The 19322-nt window shown below is 45.3% G+C and overlaps 1 protein-coding gene across 8 annotated transcripts in view; it reads right to left on the bottom strand.

The window, feature by feature from the left end:
- Window positions 1–1062: 1062 nt before the first annotated feature.
- The window catches only part of pphln1 (periphilin 1), a 213147-nt gene continuing 194887 nt past the window's right edge, over window positions 1063–19322 (bottom strand). For 4 of the 8 annotated variants that reach the window (XM_038780842.1, XM_038780839.1, XM_038780841.1 and 1 more), the window contains one exon: window positions 1063–2415. In XM_038780842.1, the coding sequence (XP_038636770.1) occupies window positions 2221–2415 (195 nt within the window). In that variant the 3' untranslated portion in view covers window positions 1063–2220. The remainder of the gene's footprint in view (window positions 2416–19322) is intronic. The other 4 variants (XM_038780843.1, XM_038780838.1, XM_038780844.1 and 1 more) reach the window with 1 other exon arrangement.

Raw genomic sequence — 19322 nt, forward strand, 5'->3', positions numbered from 1 at the left:
TAAAATGGAAACAGATGACGAGTAACAGTTGCTCTTTGCTCTAAGAATGTATTACTAGCCCAATCTTAGAAGTAAATGCCTAATTTTCATACCAGTTACTCTTCTGAGTGCAATGATCACCGTGTGCCAAATTATAGACAGTATTGTGCTGTGGACACCATATACTAAGAACTGGGTTATGACTGCGCAAATTTATTTTATAAAAGGACCCCTACAGATCACAATAAGGATACTTTCATTCCAACATTCAAACTGGATTTTAACATAAATTCTACAGGTGACAGGATGATTTGAACACCCCAATGCCCACTAAACCTCTAGAATATATTTTTCAAAAATCATAATTCTTTATATCCTGTAGTACATGAAAATAAAGATCAGATCAGTGTATTATTAGAGTGCTCTATCCTTAACAATAACCTAAGTCTGAACATTAAAACTTTTATATGTTTCCTTAATGGCAGCACGGTAGCATTGTGGATAGCACAATTGCTTCACAGCTCCAGGGTCCCAGGTTCGATTTGACTGAGGGGCATTTTATTTGTAATTGAAGTATTGGAATTTTCTATTGATAGTTCAAAATGGGACTGTCACTGTCTGTTTGGAGTCTGCACATTCTCCTCGTGTGTGCGTGGGTTTCCTCCGGGTGCTCCGGTTTCCTCTCACAGTCCAAAGATGTGCAGGTTAGGTGGATTGGCCATGATAAATTGCCCTTAGTGTCCAAAATTGCCCGTAGTGTTGGGTGGGGTTACTGGGTTATGGGGACAGAGTGGAGGTGTTGACCGTGGGTAGGGTGCTCTTTCCAAGAACCGATGCAGACTCTATGGGCCGAATAGCCTCCTTCTGCACTGTAAATTCTGATTACATGCTTCCTGCCATCATTGGATGCAATCAAATTTGATCTATGTTATCACAATAATCTCTCTCTCAACAGTGAAAGCAGAATCCCATTTTGAACTATCAATAGAAAATTCCAATACTTCAATTACAAATAAAATGCCCCTCAGTGCAGAAATTCTATTGGTAACATTGATGATGAATCTGGAAAATCGTAAGCTTAGATAAATGTAATTTTTAATGCTATAGTTGGTTTTCTAGGTTTCAAGTTGGATTTCTCCAGAACACAGAAGTAGATTATTCTTTACAACAAAGTTACCCTGTTAACAGGCAGCTTATTTGGTATTATGTGGCTGATACCATATAAACTGTTTATTCAAATTCATGGAGTAAGCAACCTCAAAATTTAATTATTGAGAATAGCATAGTTTCAAGTATAAAAATAAAGAGTTCACTTAAAGGAATACTCTAGAATTCAGCCCGATAATAGCTATAAGTTCAAGAAATTTTCTCTCCTTTTGTGTACTGACAGCTGGATACCTGCCGATGTACAAGAGCTTTCACCAAAAAATTCTTCTTACCAAAGTGTCCATTCTTCATGCGCAACCGCAGAGAACGTGCCATAGGTCATTTGGCTGTAGAAGGCATCCTTGTTGAATCAGATTTTGCTGCATTTAACATCCTCACATGCCTTTTTGACAACAGTGAATATAGTCAAAAGTAAGAATTCTGGTTTGTCTCTGCAACTCAAGGTTCCAAGGCCATACATAATCCCTCTACTGTTGTTCCAACCAATTCAACATAGGTCACAGATCAAAGATTCCTCTTGCTCTGTACAGCTCACAACCACAGTGGGTAGCACATGTTCCTCAGTGAGCCATCAGGGTCCCAAAGGACCACTTTTTTCCCTTTAACATGTCAGTACCATCCACAGAAATAGCACAGAAGATGTCAACCACCATATTCTTTCATTTTTCTAACTGGGTTGGTGAACTTCGCTCACGCAGTCAAATAAGAGACCACCGTAGATTCTGTGCCCAAGATATTCCCTTAAGTTTTTCCATTGGAAATATTCTACATGGTTCATTTACACGAAGAAATACTGATGAAGAATTCAACCCATATTGATCTCATAAATACACTCCCAATTACAAATACTATTATGTGAGGATTATACCATTGAGGTCAATATAGACTTACTTTATTGCCCATCATACATATTAAACATATATTTTGCACTTCCAACTTAGACTATAAATTTAAATATACTTAAACAACATTTCATGTTTGTTGCTAAATTCAGAACAATGACATATAAACTAATGGTTAGTTATTAAAATGGGCTTGGGAACAAATGCAGTTTATCATGGACTCAAACTGAAATCATAAGCTTTTTGTGTGCTCTCCAGGAGCGGAATCATAATGGATGATGAACTTTCTCAGTTCTTCAATGCAACGTTCTCCGATCTCACGCAAATTTTCTCTTAACGAAAACTGTATTGTATTTTCCAATGATGGGTCTTTGTCAATGAGCAACTGAACAACCATGCCAAAGGTTTCACAGTCTTGTCTATACACCTGAAAGACAAAGTGAAAATGTTTAAATTAAGAGTAAGAAGCCTGATTCTAGGATTTTAGTGCAAGATGATTTAATTAAATAACTTTTGGAATAGTCATAACTTTCACAAAAGAATTGTATAATCACGTCATTTTATACAGAACTCAAATCAAAATACTACACTTTAAACGGGAGATGTTTATCTCAAAGAAGGCAGATGCATAGGAATGTTTCTTAAAAATTTAAGTCCTTAGTTGTGAACAATACATGATTCACTTTGTCTCACTCACACTGTTATATTAAAGACACTCTAAAGTTCAAGTGTTTTTTGTTGGTTGCATCTAAGTGTTAGAGATGGAGTTTATACCTAAATTATCCAATCTCGACTGGAGTTCATTGTTTTATGCAATGTAACTTATGTTGCATATTCCAAGAATGAATGATCAAGCATATAACCGTTCTACATTTATAGTTTATCATTACTTCACCACTTATCCATTTGCTGGTGAATAAATCTTTAATATTTTGTAGCCCAAGCCACAGTCTAACAACATTTTTACTCCAAGCCTTCAGTTAACAAGAAGGCCTGTGATCTAACTAGTAAATTAAATATGTTAATAAAGTCTTCTGTTTAATTTCTGGATTTTCTACAAATTACCTAGACAATGCCCACATAAAGGCTCACTCCAGGTGATGAGGAAAGAAGGAGTGATCTCAGATGTTGAGCCCAAAAATGATATCTGGACTACTCCAAAGAAATGAGCAGATTTGATTAACTAGTTATTGGATAGACTAACATACAGGGCTCTATTTAATGGAAATTTACTAAGTGTGGTTGCAAGCAGGAACTGCCATGCACTTCCCGACGCTCAGCCCAGCGAGGCAATCACCGCTATAAAACGTTAATTGGTCCACTTAACAAGGCCATGTGCTTCATACCGCAAATGACTGTCCTGGCGGCTGAGTCGACAGGACCGTGCTCGCCAGCCCATCGCTGAAAAGGGAAAGGCAGCACTTAAGCTGCTCCTGCACAGACAGCCCCACACAGCTCTCAGCCATGCCACCTTGTCTGTGTGGAGTTTGCACATTCTCCCCGTATCTGCCTGGGTTTCACCCCCACTACCCAAAGATGTGCAGGTTAGGTGGACTGGCCACGCTAGAATTACCCGTTAATTGGAAAAAAAACAATTGGGTCCTCTAAATTTCAAACAGAAAGCTATACCACCGAGACCAGTCCCACAATTCGGGGATGCCGACCTGGCCAGATTGTTGTTTGCGGTCGAGATGCCTTGTTCCCCAAGGGTCAGCACCCAGTACGCAAGAGCGTCAACTATACTGGGCTGCACGGGTGGGTTGGCACTGGACCTATGGCACCGGCCCCGCCTGCCACCACCGACCCCTCCCTCCCCGCTGTCGGGCATGCGTCTGGCAACGCCCCTAGCCAGCACTGCTGCCTGCCCTGCCCCGCCCATGCTGGCCACCCCCAACCCTCATACTCCCCATCCCGCCACCATATTCCCCATCCCTGTTCCACATTCCCCCCCCTCCCTACTCCCCAAGGCTTCCCCCTAATCCTCCTTGCCCCCCCCCCACCCCCTCCGCAATACTCCCCATACTTAACATCCCCCCCACATTCACCGGGCTAGATTCTCCGATTTGCAGACTAAGTGCTGATGCCGGCGTGGGAACAGTGGCGTTTTACACCAGAAAAAATACCGTAAAAGCTGCAACGATCCTTCTTCCGGTGGGGGGGGGGGGGGGGGGGGGGGGACCAGCCGCGCAGCGTAACAGCTTTACCTGCGGAGACGGCCAGAGAATGGCCGGGTCTGTGGCTGCGCATGCGCACGGCGACGGCCGGTCCGCATGTGTCGGCCGTGCTTGGCTTCCCCCGTCTGTGGCAGTACTGGACACAGTCCGCAGCCGCCACGCGGGGTCTACGAAAAAAAACTACCATTGGAAACTTGGCCGATCGGGGATGAAGCATCGTGAGAGGGCCTCAGGTAGCGTCCTGAGGCTGTCCCAATGGCATGCAGCGTTCTCATCGGTTACGCTGTTTTTGAGGGGGCGGAACATCGCAAAAGCGGCGGCGCCTCTGATTTCACTGCAAACACGGATTCTTTGGCCGATCGCTGATCGCGTTTTTGGCATCGGCGACTGGAGAATGCCGCCCAATATCTCCTTCCCCTCCAACCCCATCCCTGTAATGAACGAAGTGTGCAGCTCATGATCCCCTCTCTCTGTCCCCGTCGGAGAAGTTGGTACACAACAGATGGGAAAGGGCCCAGATGGGCGGTGGGGTACTGGACATCAGAGTCCTCACTGCCAACGAGGAATAGGCCCTGAAGGTCGTGGGGGTGACCAAGGACAGATCTGTCACTGACAGAGGTTGGCGAGCGGCTCAGAGCAGGTCCCACCGCCCTCCACCCAGATGACCGGTGACACGCGAATTGTTAGTGCCATGCAGAATTACTCATCCCTCTCACTGATCACATGTCCATGCTCCTGCAGGATCTTCATCCGACAGTGCCGGCTCATCCGGGGTGTTCATGGGAATCTGTGGGTGGAGCCAGAGGACATTAGTAGGGTGTTGAACGCATACTTCATATCTGTCTTCACCCAACAGAATGAGGAGACAGATATAGAAGAACTCGGGAAGAGAGACTGTGAGGTTCTTAAGCAAATTGTCATAGGGAGCGGCAAGGTATTGGAGTTGCTGGCAGGCTTAAAAGTGGAGAAATCTCCAGTTCTGGATGAAGTGGGTCCCAGGATGATGTGGCAAGCGGGGGAGGGGATTGCTGAGTCAAATTTTTAATTCCTCTCTGGCCTCGGGGGAGATGCCAGTGGACTGGAGAACAGTTAATGTGGTTCCACTATTTAAGAAAGATTATAGAGATAAGTCAGGAAATTGCAGAGCAGTCAGTCTCACGTCAGTGGTAGGGAAAATATTGGAGAAAATTCTGAAGGAGAGAATCTATCTCCACTTGAAGAGGCATGGTACGATAAGGGATAGTCAGCATGGCTTTGTCAGAGGGAGGTCATGCCAAACAAATTTGATTGAATTTTTTGGTGACTAGGTGTGTAGATGAGGGTAGTGCAGTTGGTGTCGTTTACATGGATTTCAGCGAAGCCTTTGACAAGGTCCCACATGGGAGACTTACAATAAAGGTAAATGCACGTGGGATGGAGGGCAACTTGATACGGTGGATTCAAAATTGGATTAGCTGCAGGAGATAGAGGGTGATGATAAACGGCTGTTTTAGTGATTGGAAGCCAATGTCCAGTGGCCTACTACAGGGATGCATGCTGGATCCCTTATTGTTTGTCATTTATATAAATTACAGAGATGACTACGTGGGGAGTAGGATCAGTACATTTGCGGATGTCTTGGCTTACAGGAGGATATAGATGGGCTGGTTAAATGGGCAGAAAAGTGGTAGATGGAATTTCACCCTAAAAAGTGAGGTGATAACTTTGGAAGGAGTAATGTGACAAGGGTGTATTCAATAAATGGCATGACACTGGGAAGTTCCAAGGAACTAAAGGGCCATGTTTGTCCATAGACCTCTGAAGGCAGAAGGGCAGGTTAATAGAGTGGCAAAAAATGCATATGGGATACTTGCCTTTATCAATCGAGGCATAGATTATAAAAGCAGGGAGGTCTTTGGTGAGGTCACAGCTGGACTTCTGTGTGCAATTCAAATCGCCACATTATAGTAAGGATGTGATTGCACTGGAGGGGGTGCAGAGGCAATTCACCAGGATGTTGCCTGGGATGGAACATTTAAGTTATAAAGAGAGGCTGGATAGGCTTGGGGTGTTTTCGCTGGAGCAGAGAAGACTGAGGGGCAACCTGATCGCAGAACAAGATTATGAGGGGCATGGACAGGGAGTAGCTGCTGAAGGGTCAGTTATGTGGGGACACAAATTTAAGGTGAGGAGCAGGAGGTTCAGGAGGGATTTGAGGAAAAACCTTTTTACCCAGGGGGTGATGAATGTACTGCCTGGAAGGGTGGTAGAGGCGGGTTGCCTCACATCCTTTAAAAGGTACCCGGGTGAGCACTTGGCACATCATAACATTCAAGGCAATGGGCCAAGTGCTGACAAATAAGATTAGGTAGGCAGGTCAGCAGCTTTTTATGCATTGGTGCAGACTCAATAGGCCTAAGCGTCTCTTCTGCACTGGTTGAGCGCCTCAACACATGTCCTAGTTGCTGGGGTCTTGTCCCAGTCCCGTGTGGATCTTGATGAGGCACTGCGGAGCATGTCCCAGTCTCAGATGAGCATAGCCGAGATGCAGTGGAGCCTCTTGGGTGGGCATTTCAGAGCATGCCCTAGTCACTGAGGAGCGTAGCCTAGGGCATCGACATCATGCTGCAGACATTGGGGAGCCGCCAGAACTGTCAGAACCAGATGATAGAGAGGTAGCTTGGGCTGGATCCAGGTGCCCCTCTGTCCTGAGGTGAACCCCACCTATGGACACTGCCCAGGAGGAGGGGGCGCTGGGTGCCAACCCAGAACCACCCTACGGAGTGGCGATGGCGGCCACCAGCTCCCAGAGTTCCAAGACAACAGCATGTCTTAGTCAGCACCCAGAACACGGTGGCACGCCGGGGCATGTGCCATCAGCAGGTGAGCCGGGGTCCTCTGGCCCCAGGAGACGCCTTCCAGGAACATCGAAGGCCATGGACGCTGTAGGCAGCATGCTGCCTCCAATGTGCATCCTAGGGACACCTAGGTGCAGAGGTAGAGCACGGAAAGCTAAGCAGGTCAAGGATCACTGAGGGCGTATGGGAGGAGTTGGAGGTAAGGAGGGGGGTGTGATGGGAAGGGGGGGGGAGGGGAAGGTGCAATGGGGGGGGACTTAGGAATGTGGGGCGGAATGATCGGGGGATTGAGGCAGTTGGGGACACATATGTATAGCATAAAAAAAGTTGCACTCCAGAAACATGATGCCTCTGGCAATATCTTTTGCAATGCCGGCTTGAGCACCAATTAGGATTTCCTCCGGGTGCTCCTGTTTCCTCCCACCAGTCTAAAGATGTGCAGGTTAGGTGGACTGGCCATGTTAAATTGCGCCTTAGTGTCCAGAAGGTTAGGTTGGTTACTGGATTACGGGGATAGGGTGAAGACGTGGGCTTGGGTAGTGCGCTTTTTCCAAGGGCTGGTGCAGACTTGATGGGCTGAATAGCCTCTTTGTACTGTAAATTCTATGATTCTAAGATTGATTGAGGAGCACCAGCACTCAGCAGGTTATCACCCCACTGCCCTTGACAGTGACCTGCTGACAGTGTCGACACCCTAGAACCTGGGAGAAGGGGACGGAGAAGGGAGAGGGGAGGGGGATGGGGGGAAAGGTTGAGGGTTGGGGAAGAGGGGTTGGGAAGAGAGGGGATGTGCGATGATGGACGAGGCCACGTCCGATGTGAAGTGAGCGAGGATGAGAGCCTACCAGGCTTGCCGGTCCCGCGCGCTGCCCACTGTCCTCAGGCCTCCGTATGGTCCTGCCGGTCCTCCCTCGGGCTCATCTTCTAGCCCTTCCCGGTCATCACCTACTTGCCTCTTCCACCTCCTCGGAGGTGGACACATGTTCCTCCATCTCTAGCACCTCACCCCACTGTTGTGCCAGGCTGTGGAGGGCACAGCAGACCACCCAAAGCAGACGACCCTCCAGGGGGTGTGTGTGTGTGTGTGTTTGTGTGTGTAATGCAGTGCACCACCAGGACGATGGAGTCATTGGGACCATATTTTGAGGATCCGATGCATCGCTCAATGACAGCACAGGTGGCCACATGGGCCTCTTTGTATCGGATCTCTACATCGCTCACTGGCCTATGTAATGGCATCATTAGTCAGGTCATCAGCAGATACCCTTCATCTCCCAAGGGCCAACTGGCTATCCTGCGGTCCTCAAAGAGGCCGTTGAAGTACAAGTGCGCACACTTCCTGGGAGGCGTGCACCATATGATCTTAATGTGGTGGTTGGACACGAGCTGGATGTAGGGCACTCCCAGACTGCCTGGTGAGCGCAAGGTGACATGTGTGCCATCCACCAACCCTTGGACCTGGGGCATCACGGCTGTGGCAGAGAATCCTGCTGCCCAGGCATCCTGTTGGGCCTGGTCCATGTCCAAGTTTATATAGTTTGCTGCCTGGGCAACAGGGCATCCGTGACCTCACCGTAGCTTGCGAAATGTCACAAAGTCCCTACTCGAGCCCTGGAATGAACCGGTGTAAAAGTTCACGGTTGCAGTGACCTTGACGGCCACCGGGAGCAGGTATTTTTCTCCTCCATGTGGTGCCAAGTCCGCAACAGTCTCCTTGTTGAGGCAGAGCCTCCTGTGGCACATAGATATGTCCTCCGTTTGAAAGACCAGCAATGCCTGTACACCTTGGGCCATCGCCGGCCTCTCCCTCTGGGTTCCTCACTGGCCTGATAGGTGGCTGGAGCCTCAGGGTGTGGAGAGGGCCCCTGTTCATGGGCCACTGCTTCGAGCCCCTGTCGATGCTACCACCGCCACCTTCTCTGGCGTCTGGCCTGACAGCAACGCCGCGAGGGCAGCTTGCACGTGGTCCAAAATATCATCCATCTTGTGTAATATCTGTGTGGATTAGGAGAGGGTGTGAAACTGTCTTCCACCCGGGACCCCCCCCAACTATGCCATCTGACAAGCCCAGCCCACGCATTCCCAGCTGCAGCAGGGGCCCCAGGTCACTGTAAGCCAGACTCTGTAACCCAGACACCTGCACGTAACATTACTTGGAACAGGTGCTGGTCCCCTCTCCGGTGCAGATAACCACCTCTGGTCACTGAGATGTCCTTGATGCAGAGGCCCAGCACCTATATGTTCAGATGTTGGCTGCTGCGTCCGTTGTGTTGCCTCATGCAGAGTTTAGGCACAGTGTCCAGGGATCACAGTCTGATTGGGATGCTAGACAATACCTTCCATTTGTTACATGGTGCGCCTACCCACATAAATCCACTTGGGAGCTGTGAACTGCTCATTTAACTACGATTGGCAATTTGCTATTAGCAATAGCTTTCGGGCTGGGGTTTCCCCCTGTCTGGGGACACATGATCCAAGGGGTGGCATGGCAGACCTGCCATCGCAGAGACCACCCCCCCCCCCCACCCCCAGCCCTGCACACCCCCACCACTGATGGCAATACACCCAGACCAAGACCTCCTCCCCATCCCACTCTGCTCCCCTCCGAGCACCAGCAACCCCTTTGCCACCAGGCTCATTGTCTGGAAGAGAAGATGACAATTCATCTCATTGGGTCCCCACAGCAGCCCTTCTTCTTCATGTTTTTAAAAAGGTGTACGAATCAATGCCCACAAGACCACTTGCTGGGCAGGTCGTTAGATAGGAGGTCGCTCCCGGCAGAAGATACAAAAGCCTGAGAACACGCGCCAACAGATTCAAAAACAGCTTCTTCCCCGCCGTTATCAAACTCCTGAATGATCCTCTTGTGGACCGAACTGACCACTCTACACATCTTCTCTACTGTTGTTAGCACTATACTCCGTAAGCTTCACCTATGTCGATGTATTATATTGTGTATTTATCGTACGTCCTATGTTTTTTCATGCATGGAATGATCTGCTTGGCTTGTACGCAGAACAATATTTTTCACTGTACTTCAGTATACATGGCAATAAAGCCAATTCTAAATGTATGGAGATTGACCATTATTGGATTCTCGCCATGCCAACGTGAGCGGGCCAGTAAGATCGGAAACCGATCGGCGCCTGGCACAGTTCTTGTTTTCAGCCTCTCCCGTGATCTAAGGGCCTTGGCACGCTTGCGCTTAAATGTGCAACGCAGCCATTAAATCGCGCTGAGAGTTTTATTTATAATGTTTTTGCATGTTATACTTCACGTGTAATATGACATATGAATTATGAAATAGAACAAAAAAAAACATCTCAGACCACACATATTGCACAAATTAAATTCATAAACTGCTTCAACTTTTAAACATCAGTTTTCCCTAGTGAGCAATTCAAGAATTGTTGTGTGGTCTACCTCTGTCTGCCACTACTAATGTTAACTTTATATTTTGGTTTCAAAACATTCTCATTTCCTGAGAAACAAATTACTGTATTTCGGCTCAGTAAAAAATAAGCCCAAAACAATAATACTGCAGTTCCCGGTATGATTAGGATAAAATATAACATACTTGTGAATAAAACTTTTAAATAAACAAAATAGCATTTTCATAAAGCAGTGATACTTTTTTAAAATCAAATTAAATGAAATAACAATGTTAATACTGTTTCCAGCCTTAACTCTCTTGTTAAACTTCCTTTACCTAAATCTTAACTGGGTTAGATTGTTGCTTATTGGCTACCTCCCAAAAAACAGTAGGCATTATTATTTACTTTATAAGATAATAGCACAGATTATTTCTACTGATCATAAAAGCTTAAGTCCATTGCCATTGCTTTTTGTGCTCTGGTTGATGTAATATTTCTATTATTGCAGATAATTATTTTCTTCCAATACATAAATGCTTCATCAACAGTTGGAGTAATCTTTTTCTGGTACAAAATAACAGTGTTTACTATCATTTGTCAATCATACCATTATGCTTAATCCTAAATTAACTCGATTTGTACTATGGCCTACCAGGATCCACAGCTAAAATATAATTAGAACAACAAACCCGACAGTTTGATCTGCCACTGAAGCTGGCACGCTGCTGCATAACATCATTTTATAAATGGTTTTTTCCGATACGGATAAGCAACAATTATTTCTAAAAGAGTATCAAATTTAAATTACTTCAGTTAATAACAACCAAAGCTTTCAGTTGTCTTTAAATGGTGCTAAAACAGTTGTGGTTGTAAATTGGATTTTTAAAATTCAGTTCTTACCAACTTCATTTAAAATTCTGGATCAAAAGCAGAACTCAGATTTCAGTATCTTAACATTTAAAACGGCACATAATCTGATAATTTAGCAACAGTGGAGGAATTGAGAGAGTTGGTGGCGAGGTAGAGCTGGGTGTTATCATTAGTATACTCACTATAGGAAGGATGTGGAAACATTGGAAAGGGTGCAAAGGAGATTTACCAGGATGCTGCCTGGTTTGGAGGGTAGGTCTTATGAGGAAAGGTTGAGGGAGCTAGGGAGGAGGATGAGAGGCAACTTAATAGAGGTTTATAAGATGGTGAGGGGGATGGAGTGGACGTTCAGAGACTATTTCCTCGGATGGTTGTAGTTGTTACAAGGGGGCATAACTACAAGGTTCAGGGTGGGAGATATAGGAGGGATGTCCGAAGTAGGTTCTTTACTCAGTGTGGAATAGACTGCCTGCTGATAGTGGAGTCGGACACTTTAGGAACTTTCAAGCAGTTATTGGATAGGCACATGGAGCAGACCTCAATGACAGGGAGTGGGATGGCTTGATCTTGGTTTCGGACAAAGCTCGGCACAACATCGAGGGCCGAAGGGCCTGTTCTGTGCTGCACTGTCTACGTTCTATGTGAACATCTCAAACAGTATTAAGGTACTGATAGTGGCCGGGATTCTCCCCTACCCGGCGGGGCAGGGGGTCCCGGCGTTGTGGAGTGCTGAGAACCACCAGCGTCAGGCCTCCCCAAAGGTGCGGAACTCTCCGCACCTTTAGGGGCTAGGTCCGCGCCGGAGTGGTTTCTGCTCCGCCGGCCGGCGTGAACGGCCTTTGGCACCCCGCCAGCCGGGGCCGAAAGGCCTTCGACAGCCGGCAGAAGTCCGCGCATGCGCCAGAGTGTCAGCGGCTGCTGACGTCATCCCGGCGCATGCGTGGGGGAGAGGGTCTCTTCCGCCTCCGCCATGGTGGAGACCGTGGCGGAGGCGGAAGAAAAAGAGTGCCCCCACGGCACAGGCCAGGCCACCGTGGGGGCACCCCCTGGAGCCAGATCGCCCCGCGCCCCCCCAGGATCCCGGCGCCCACCCACGCCGCCAATCCTGCCGGCACCAGACGTGCTTTGCTTCCCGCCGGCGGGAAAAGCTTGGCAGCGGCAGGACTTCGGCCCATCGCAGGCCGGAGAATCGCCACGGGGGGCCCGCCGCGATTCCCGCCCCCGCCGAGTGGCGGAGAATTCGGGTCTCGGCGGGAGCGGGATTGACGCCGGCCCCGAGTGATTCTCTGACCCCCGGGGGTCGGAGAATTCCGTCCAGTGTCTCTTTATTTATTAGCATCAGAACATGTTTTCATCATTAAATATTAAACAGCTTTTAATGAATTGTGGCTTCAGCAGCAAATTACATGTGAAAGGTAAATAGAAATTATTGCCTACGCTGAGAAATTAAATGCTTCAAGGTAAAATTTCATAATTTGCTTAGCCTCAGGGGTCAGAAAATTTCTAACTTCAGGATACCAAAGGTTGAACTTATGACATTCAATTTCATTATGTGCCTTCCGACCCTTTTGTATGGCAGGATGTTAACAGCTCTTTCAAAAATCTCTGTCTACTAGATAGCTTTTGTTTCTTCAAAGAAACTCGAACAGATTTGTTAGGCATGTCTTTCTTCCCATAAGGATATACCGAGTTCCTCACTTTAATTTGAAGAAACTATATTCTAAAAGCACCCTGTTCGTCAATTCATGATTTTCAAGCACATTAACAATCCCACAAAAAGAGGTTGAGCATCGCTACATCTGATGCCCCACAAATATTTCCCTTTGGCCATGGTCTATTCCTTCTCTGCATGCTTCCCCTCGGTGAAATAATCTGAAAGCAGTGCTATATTCCACATCATGATACCCAGCTCTACCTCGCCATCAACTCTCTCAATTCCTCCACTGTTGGGAAATTATTAGATTGCTTATATGACATCAAGTACTGGGTGAGTATCAATTTCCTCCAATTAATTATACTGGGAAAATTGAAGCCATTGCTTTCAGTCCCACAAAAAAATTCAATTTTCTAACTAACGAATCCACTCCTTTTCTGGAAACAGTCTTAGATTCAGTGTTCGCTACCTTGATATCACATTTGACCCAGAGATTAGCTTTTGATCTGATCTTGTGCCACCCATTTCCAACTCCATACTATTACACAATGGTATCTCTGCTTCATTTACTGCTGAAGCCCTCATTTTATGTCTTCATTACCTCTAGACTTGTCTATTCCAATGCACTCTTGGCCCGCCTCCTATACTCTACTCGTAAGTTTAAGGCCACCCAGAACTCTGCTGTTCCTATCCTAACTTGTACCAGATCACCTTCATCTATCACGGAGCACAATGGCACCTGGTCAAGCAGTGTCTTGATTTAAAAATTATTTAAATCCCTTCATAGCTTTGCCCATTTCTATCTGTAATTTCCAGTTACACAGCCCTCCAAGATATTTGTGCTATATCTGTGTTCTTTTAATTACGGCCTCATGTGCACTCCCAATTATAGTTCCGCCACGACTGGTGGCCATGCCTCCAAGCCCCAAGCTCCTCATTTTCACACCTTCCTTGCGTCCTTTTGGCCATCTAACCGAATGGATAGCATTCCAATTCCCAGATCAGAATCCTGATGTTATGGGTCCTGAGCACATATCAATATAGAAAGGTACACACGCCTCTATTTTGATGTTGTGGCAATATGGCCAATGGTCTGAATCTTAGGCCCGATACAGAATTAGACATTTTTAATTAAGAATTGGATATTTTAAATTAAAGTCACAGACAGAACCACAGACAGGCCTGATGGGAAGTCAAACAGCCAAACTCGAATGCGCTGGGCAGAGGCAGACTGCCAGGGTATGTCTGACCCTGGCCTATAAACAGGACATCGGGAGAATCCTCAAATTATTAGAGGTGGTGGCACATGGGGAAATAAACCACTTCAGAGCTGGAGAATTCAGAGGAGGCAGAGGAGATTATGGCCAGTTCCCCTCAGGCAAGTGTGGCTTTGCTCAGCTTGCTGAGCAGGGTGGAGTTGCAGTGTCTGTAGAGTCATATGAACATATGAAATGGGAGCAGACGTAGGCCATTTGGCTTCTTGAGCCTGCTCCACCATTCAATAAGATCATGGTCGATTGGTTTGTGTTTCAAATTCCACATTCTCAATTACCCCTGATAACGTTTGGTTCCTTTGCTTAAGAAGCCATCGACCTCCGCTTTGAAAATATTCAAAGACCCTGCCTCCGCAGACTTCTGAGCCAAAGTTCCAAAGTTGCAAAACACTTGAGAGAAAAAGAAATACTCCTAATCTCTGTCCAAAAAGGGCGACCTCTAATTTTAAAACAGTGCCTTCTAGTTTTGGACTCACCCACGAGGGGAAATATCCTTTCCATGTCCACCTTGTCAAGGCCATTCAGGATCAACAAGTCTTCTAACCTCCAGTGGAAACAAGCCCAGTCTCACCAACCTATCTTCATATGACAACCCGCTCATTCCATGCATCAATTTAGTAAACTGCCTCTAACACATTTACATTATTTCATAAATAAGGAGACCAATACTGCACATAATATTTAATATGGCCTCACCAATGTGCTGTGCAATTGAAGCATAACTTCCTTACTTTCATTTTCAATTCCTCTCTTAATAAAGGATAGCATTCTATTAGCCTTCTTGATTACTTGCTGTACCTCCATACTAAAGTTTTATGACTCATGCACCAAAACATCTAGATACTTGCACCTTGGAATTCTGTAGTTATTCTCTGTTTAAGTCAAACTCTATTTTTATTCTTCCTGCCAAGATAAACAACTTCACATTTTCCTACATTATTGTCCATCTGCCAGATTTTTGTATACTCACTAAACCATTCTGTGTCTGTCTGCAGCCTCCCTGTGTCCTTTTCGCAACATGCTTTCCTAACTATCTTTGTGCCACCTGCAAATTCAGCTGCCATGCTTTCACTCCCCTCATCTAGGTCAAAAGTTGAGACCCGAGCACAGGACCCTGCGGGAGTCCACTCGTCACATCCTGCCATTCAGAAAAAGACCAATTTGTGCATATTCTGTTTTCTGCAAGTCAGTCAATCTTCTATCCATGCAATTATGTCACCCCTCCGCACACTGATCTTTTGCTTTCTGCGCCTTTTAACAGCCTTCTGGAAATCCAAGTACAATATATCTTCATCCATCATCCAATTTATCCACAGAGAATGTTATTCCTTCAAAGAACACCAATAAGTCGGTTAAACATAATTTCCCTTTCACAAAATCATGATGACGTTTCTCAAAGGTTAGCTTTAGTTTTTCCAAAATGTCCAACTTAAACTTTCTCAATGATTAATTCTAACACCTTCCCCAGGACAGATGTCAAGCTTGCTGGCCTATAGTTTCCTGTTTTCTGCTTCACTCCTTTCTTGAAAGAGGAGTCAATTTGCTACTTTCCAGTCTGATGGAAACATTCCAGAATTTAGCAAATTTTGAAAACCTAACACGTACATAGCATGCACTATCTTATTAGACAACTCTTTCAAGACCCTCAAACTAAAAAAAAATTTAGAGTACCCAATTATTTTTTTCTAATTAAGGGGCAATTTAATATGGCCATTCCCAAGACCCTAGAATTAGGTTCATCGGGACGCAAGAGACTAGTTAGCTCTAAATATCCAAACAGGGACATCCCCCTCATAACTAGCTAGCTATTGGCCCCACGTGAACCAGAGGACATATCTCTGGCACCTGTATGGCTAGATGGCAATTGTCTGCTGTTTTTCTGTGAATTTTCTCTTTTGTTACTTTCTCAGCTACCTTTTGGCCGAAATAAATGCACCCTGTAAGATAAGTTCTCTATGTATGATAATCGGAACTACATTTGTAGTTGTAATTTGTGTTGATATAGGTTTGGGTTAGGTCTTAATCAGTAACTTTTGATATAAAACGTTAAAAATGTAATAAAAATAGTTTAAAAAAAATCTAACCAGTTCAGTAATGTTCTGCAAAGACGAAAGCCTTCTTCCCTATCTCAGTCTCACCTGCATATAGCCACAGTGCACAATTTACAGTGATGTAACATTAAATTATAAGAAACAACTGCATCAACATTGGTCAACCATTCGGAATGAAACATACCCATTTTGAATCATACATGCCTCAGGGAAATCATAGAGTATCATAGAATTTACAGTGCAGAAGGAGGCCATTCGGCCCATCGTGTCTGCACCGGCTCTTGGAAAGAGCACCTCCACCCTAACCCCATAACCCAGTAACCCCACCCAACACTAAGGGCAATTTTGGACACTAAGGGCAATTTATCATGTCCAATCCACCTAACTTGCACATCTTTGGACTGTGGGAGGAAACTGGAGCACCCGGAGGAGACCCACGCACACACGGGGAGGATGTGCAGACTCCACACAGACAGTGACCTAAGCTGGGATCCTAGAGCTGTGAAGCAATTGTGCTATCCACAATGCTACCGTGCTGCCCCAAATAAGGGGAAAGAAAACAGATTATTTGTCAGAAGAAAAGGTACTCAAATATCCACATCTTCATCCACAGGGATATTTAAAATGACTAGAGCTTGAAAAGGAGTCTGAAATCTATACGATTAGTCAAAAAGATAATCCATTAATCACACCATCAGGCAAGTGTTTCAGATTTTTATTAAAAAGTGCCACCTTCAAACATCCTAAGCAAAGAGAGATAAATATAGCATAAGGTCAGTAAATTACAGTTGGCTTTAAGGGATAATAGCTGCACCATTATCAGTTAATTAATGCATTCAAGAACTCAGTTTGCTCAAGAAAGAAAATATACACAGCAGTATTTAAGAAGTATCTTTTCTCCATTCATGTTTCCACAATATTTGCTGCCATCTACTTCAGGAGCATTGGGACTATTATAACAACAGATTCAGAAAACTAGACCACCAGTGTATTACTATTTGTGATACACCCTGTCGCACCATGCTGCCCTCTTTGAATTTTACATTATAGATTTTTTTTTGCTTTTTACAGTTTTTAAAATTTGAAGACAAAACAATATTAATCAACATGGACATTCAAACTGTGTGAAATTGCATCATATCCAATATCAATTTCAACCATACAAACCTAATAATAATAATCTTATTGTCAGAAGTAGGCTTCCATTAACACTGCAATGAGGTTACTGTGAAAAGCCCCTATTCGCCACATTCCGGTGCCTGTTCGGGTACACGGAGGGAGAATTCAGAATGTCCAAATTAGCTAACAGCACGCCTTTTGGAAATTAATCACTATTGTGCATTTGAAACTGACTGCTGTCAGTCTATAAGCTTTCATGTGATTATGATGAGTCTCGCTACTGTTATACCATTAACCAAGAAAGGAAATATATGTTACTGAAGGGCTGTGCACACAGACGTAATCACAAACATGTGCACATGTGTCAATGGCAAACTGAGGGTTGTTTCTGTGCTACAGAACTTTATTCATTGCAAATTAAATTGAGACCATCAATGCTCAGTATTGACAAAACTACCATGTTAACTGTGAGATGGAGACTTTGACCTCATTTGATGGAGCATAGTCCAAATCAGATTCCAAAGTAAATTGGTAGAATTTAAATTCACTTTCTAGTCAGACAAAAAAAAGCATTTTCAAGGAGTATCACAAACACTGCAGAGTGCCTACTCTGACTTTATACTTTATGCTTTGAAATTTAAACAGCTTTATGAGAACACTAGCCAAATAAAATAAATAGGGATTCCTTGTGAAATATACAGTAAACTTTTTATTATCCAGTACTCTACCAGCTGGAATTTTCTAATGTTTCCCAAACAAAAGTTATCACTTTACCAACCAGAAGCAATTAGGAAGTTATCCAGAACCCGTACCTGTATACTATTATTTTACACTTTGCTTTAATGTACTGTTGAAGAATGGAAGGAAAAGGAATAGGGCACAAGGTGGCACAGTGGTTTGCACTGCTGCCTCATGGCGCGAAGGGCTCAGGTTTGATCCTGGCCCCAAGTCAATCTCCGTGTAGAGCTTGCTCATTCTCCTTGTGTCTATGTGGGTCTCACCCCTACAACCCAAAAAGATGTGCAGGGTAGGTGGGTTGACCACGCTAAATTGCTGCTTAATTAGAAACAAAAGTAGATACTCTAAATTTATTTTTCAAAAAGTAAAAGGAATATTGTTCTTCACTTCCTGGGTACTTGCATATTTTAGTTCATGCTACGAGCATAAGTATAAATGCAGAATTCCATTGGTATATGGAACTCTCCATTAACTGGCATTTGATTAACTGGCATTACTCATTCTCTGTGCATGCTGAATAATAAAGATTTTAGGTGATTTTAACAGTCCTTGACCCCGGCCTAGACCGGTCGTGTTCGAAAACGGGTAAGGTGCAGGCAATGGCAAAAGAACCGAGAGGGTTTATGGAGCAAATGGGGGGAGGGGCCGATCCATGGAGGGCTAGTCGTCCGACGGGGAAGGAGTTTTCGTTCTATTCACATGTTCAGAAGATGTATTCCCGAATTGATTTTTTCATCATGAGCAGGGATTTGCTGGCGGGGGTGACAGACGTAGAATATTTGGCAATCGCTATTTCAGACCATGCTCCACACTGGGTTGATCTGCAGGTCTGCAAGGAAAGTTTTCAGCACCCTCAATGGAGGTTAGAGGTCGGTTTGTTGGCGGACAAGGCAGTGTATGAGAGGGTGAGGAAATGTATGCAAAACTACCTGCAGGTCAATGACACAGGGGAAGTCTCAGCTGCGGTGCTTTGGGAGGCGCTGAAGGCAGTGGTGAGAGGGGAGCTGATCTCGATTCGAGCCCATAGGGACAGGACAGACAGGGCAGAAACGGACCAATTGGTAAAGGAGATTTTCCACAGGTAAGGCTGTGGAGCAGCTTAGGAAGGCAAATTTATGAGCACGGGGAGAAAGCCAGTAGAATGCTGGCACAGCAACTGAGGAAGAGGGAAGCGGCCAGGGAAATAGGGAGGGTAGTCGACGGGGGGTTGGGGGGGGGGGGGGGCTTGCTAGGAGATCCGGCA

Source organism: Scyliorhinus canicula, chromosome 20 (assembly GCF_902713615.1).
Source record: "Scyliorhinus canicula chromosome 20, sScyCan1.1, whole genome shotgun sequence".
NCBI lineage: Eukaryota > Metazoa > Chordata > Chondrichthyes > Carcharhiniformes > Scyliorhinidae > Scyliorhinus > Scyliorhinus canicula.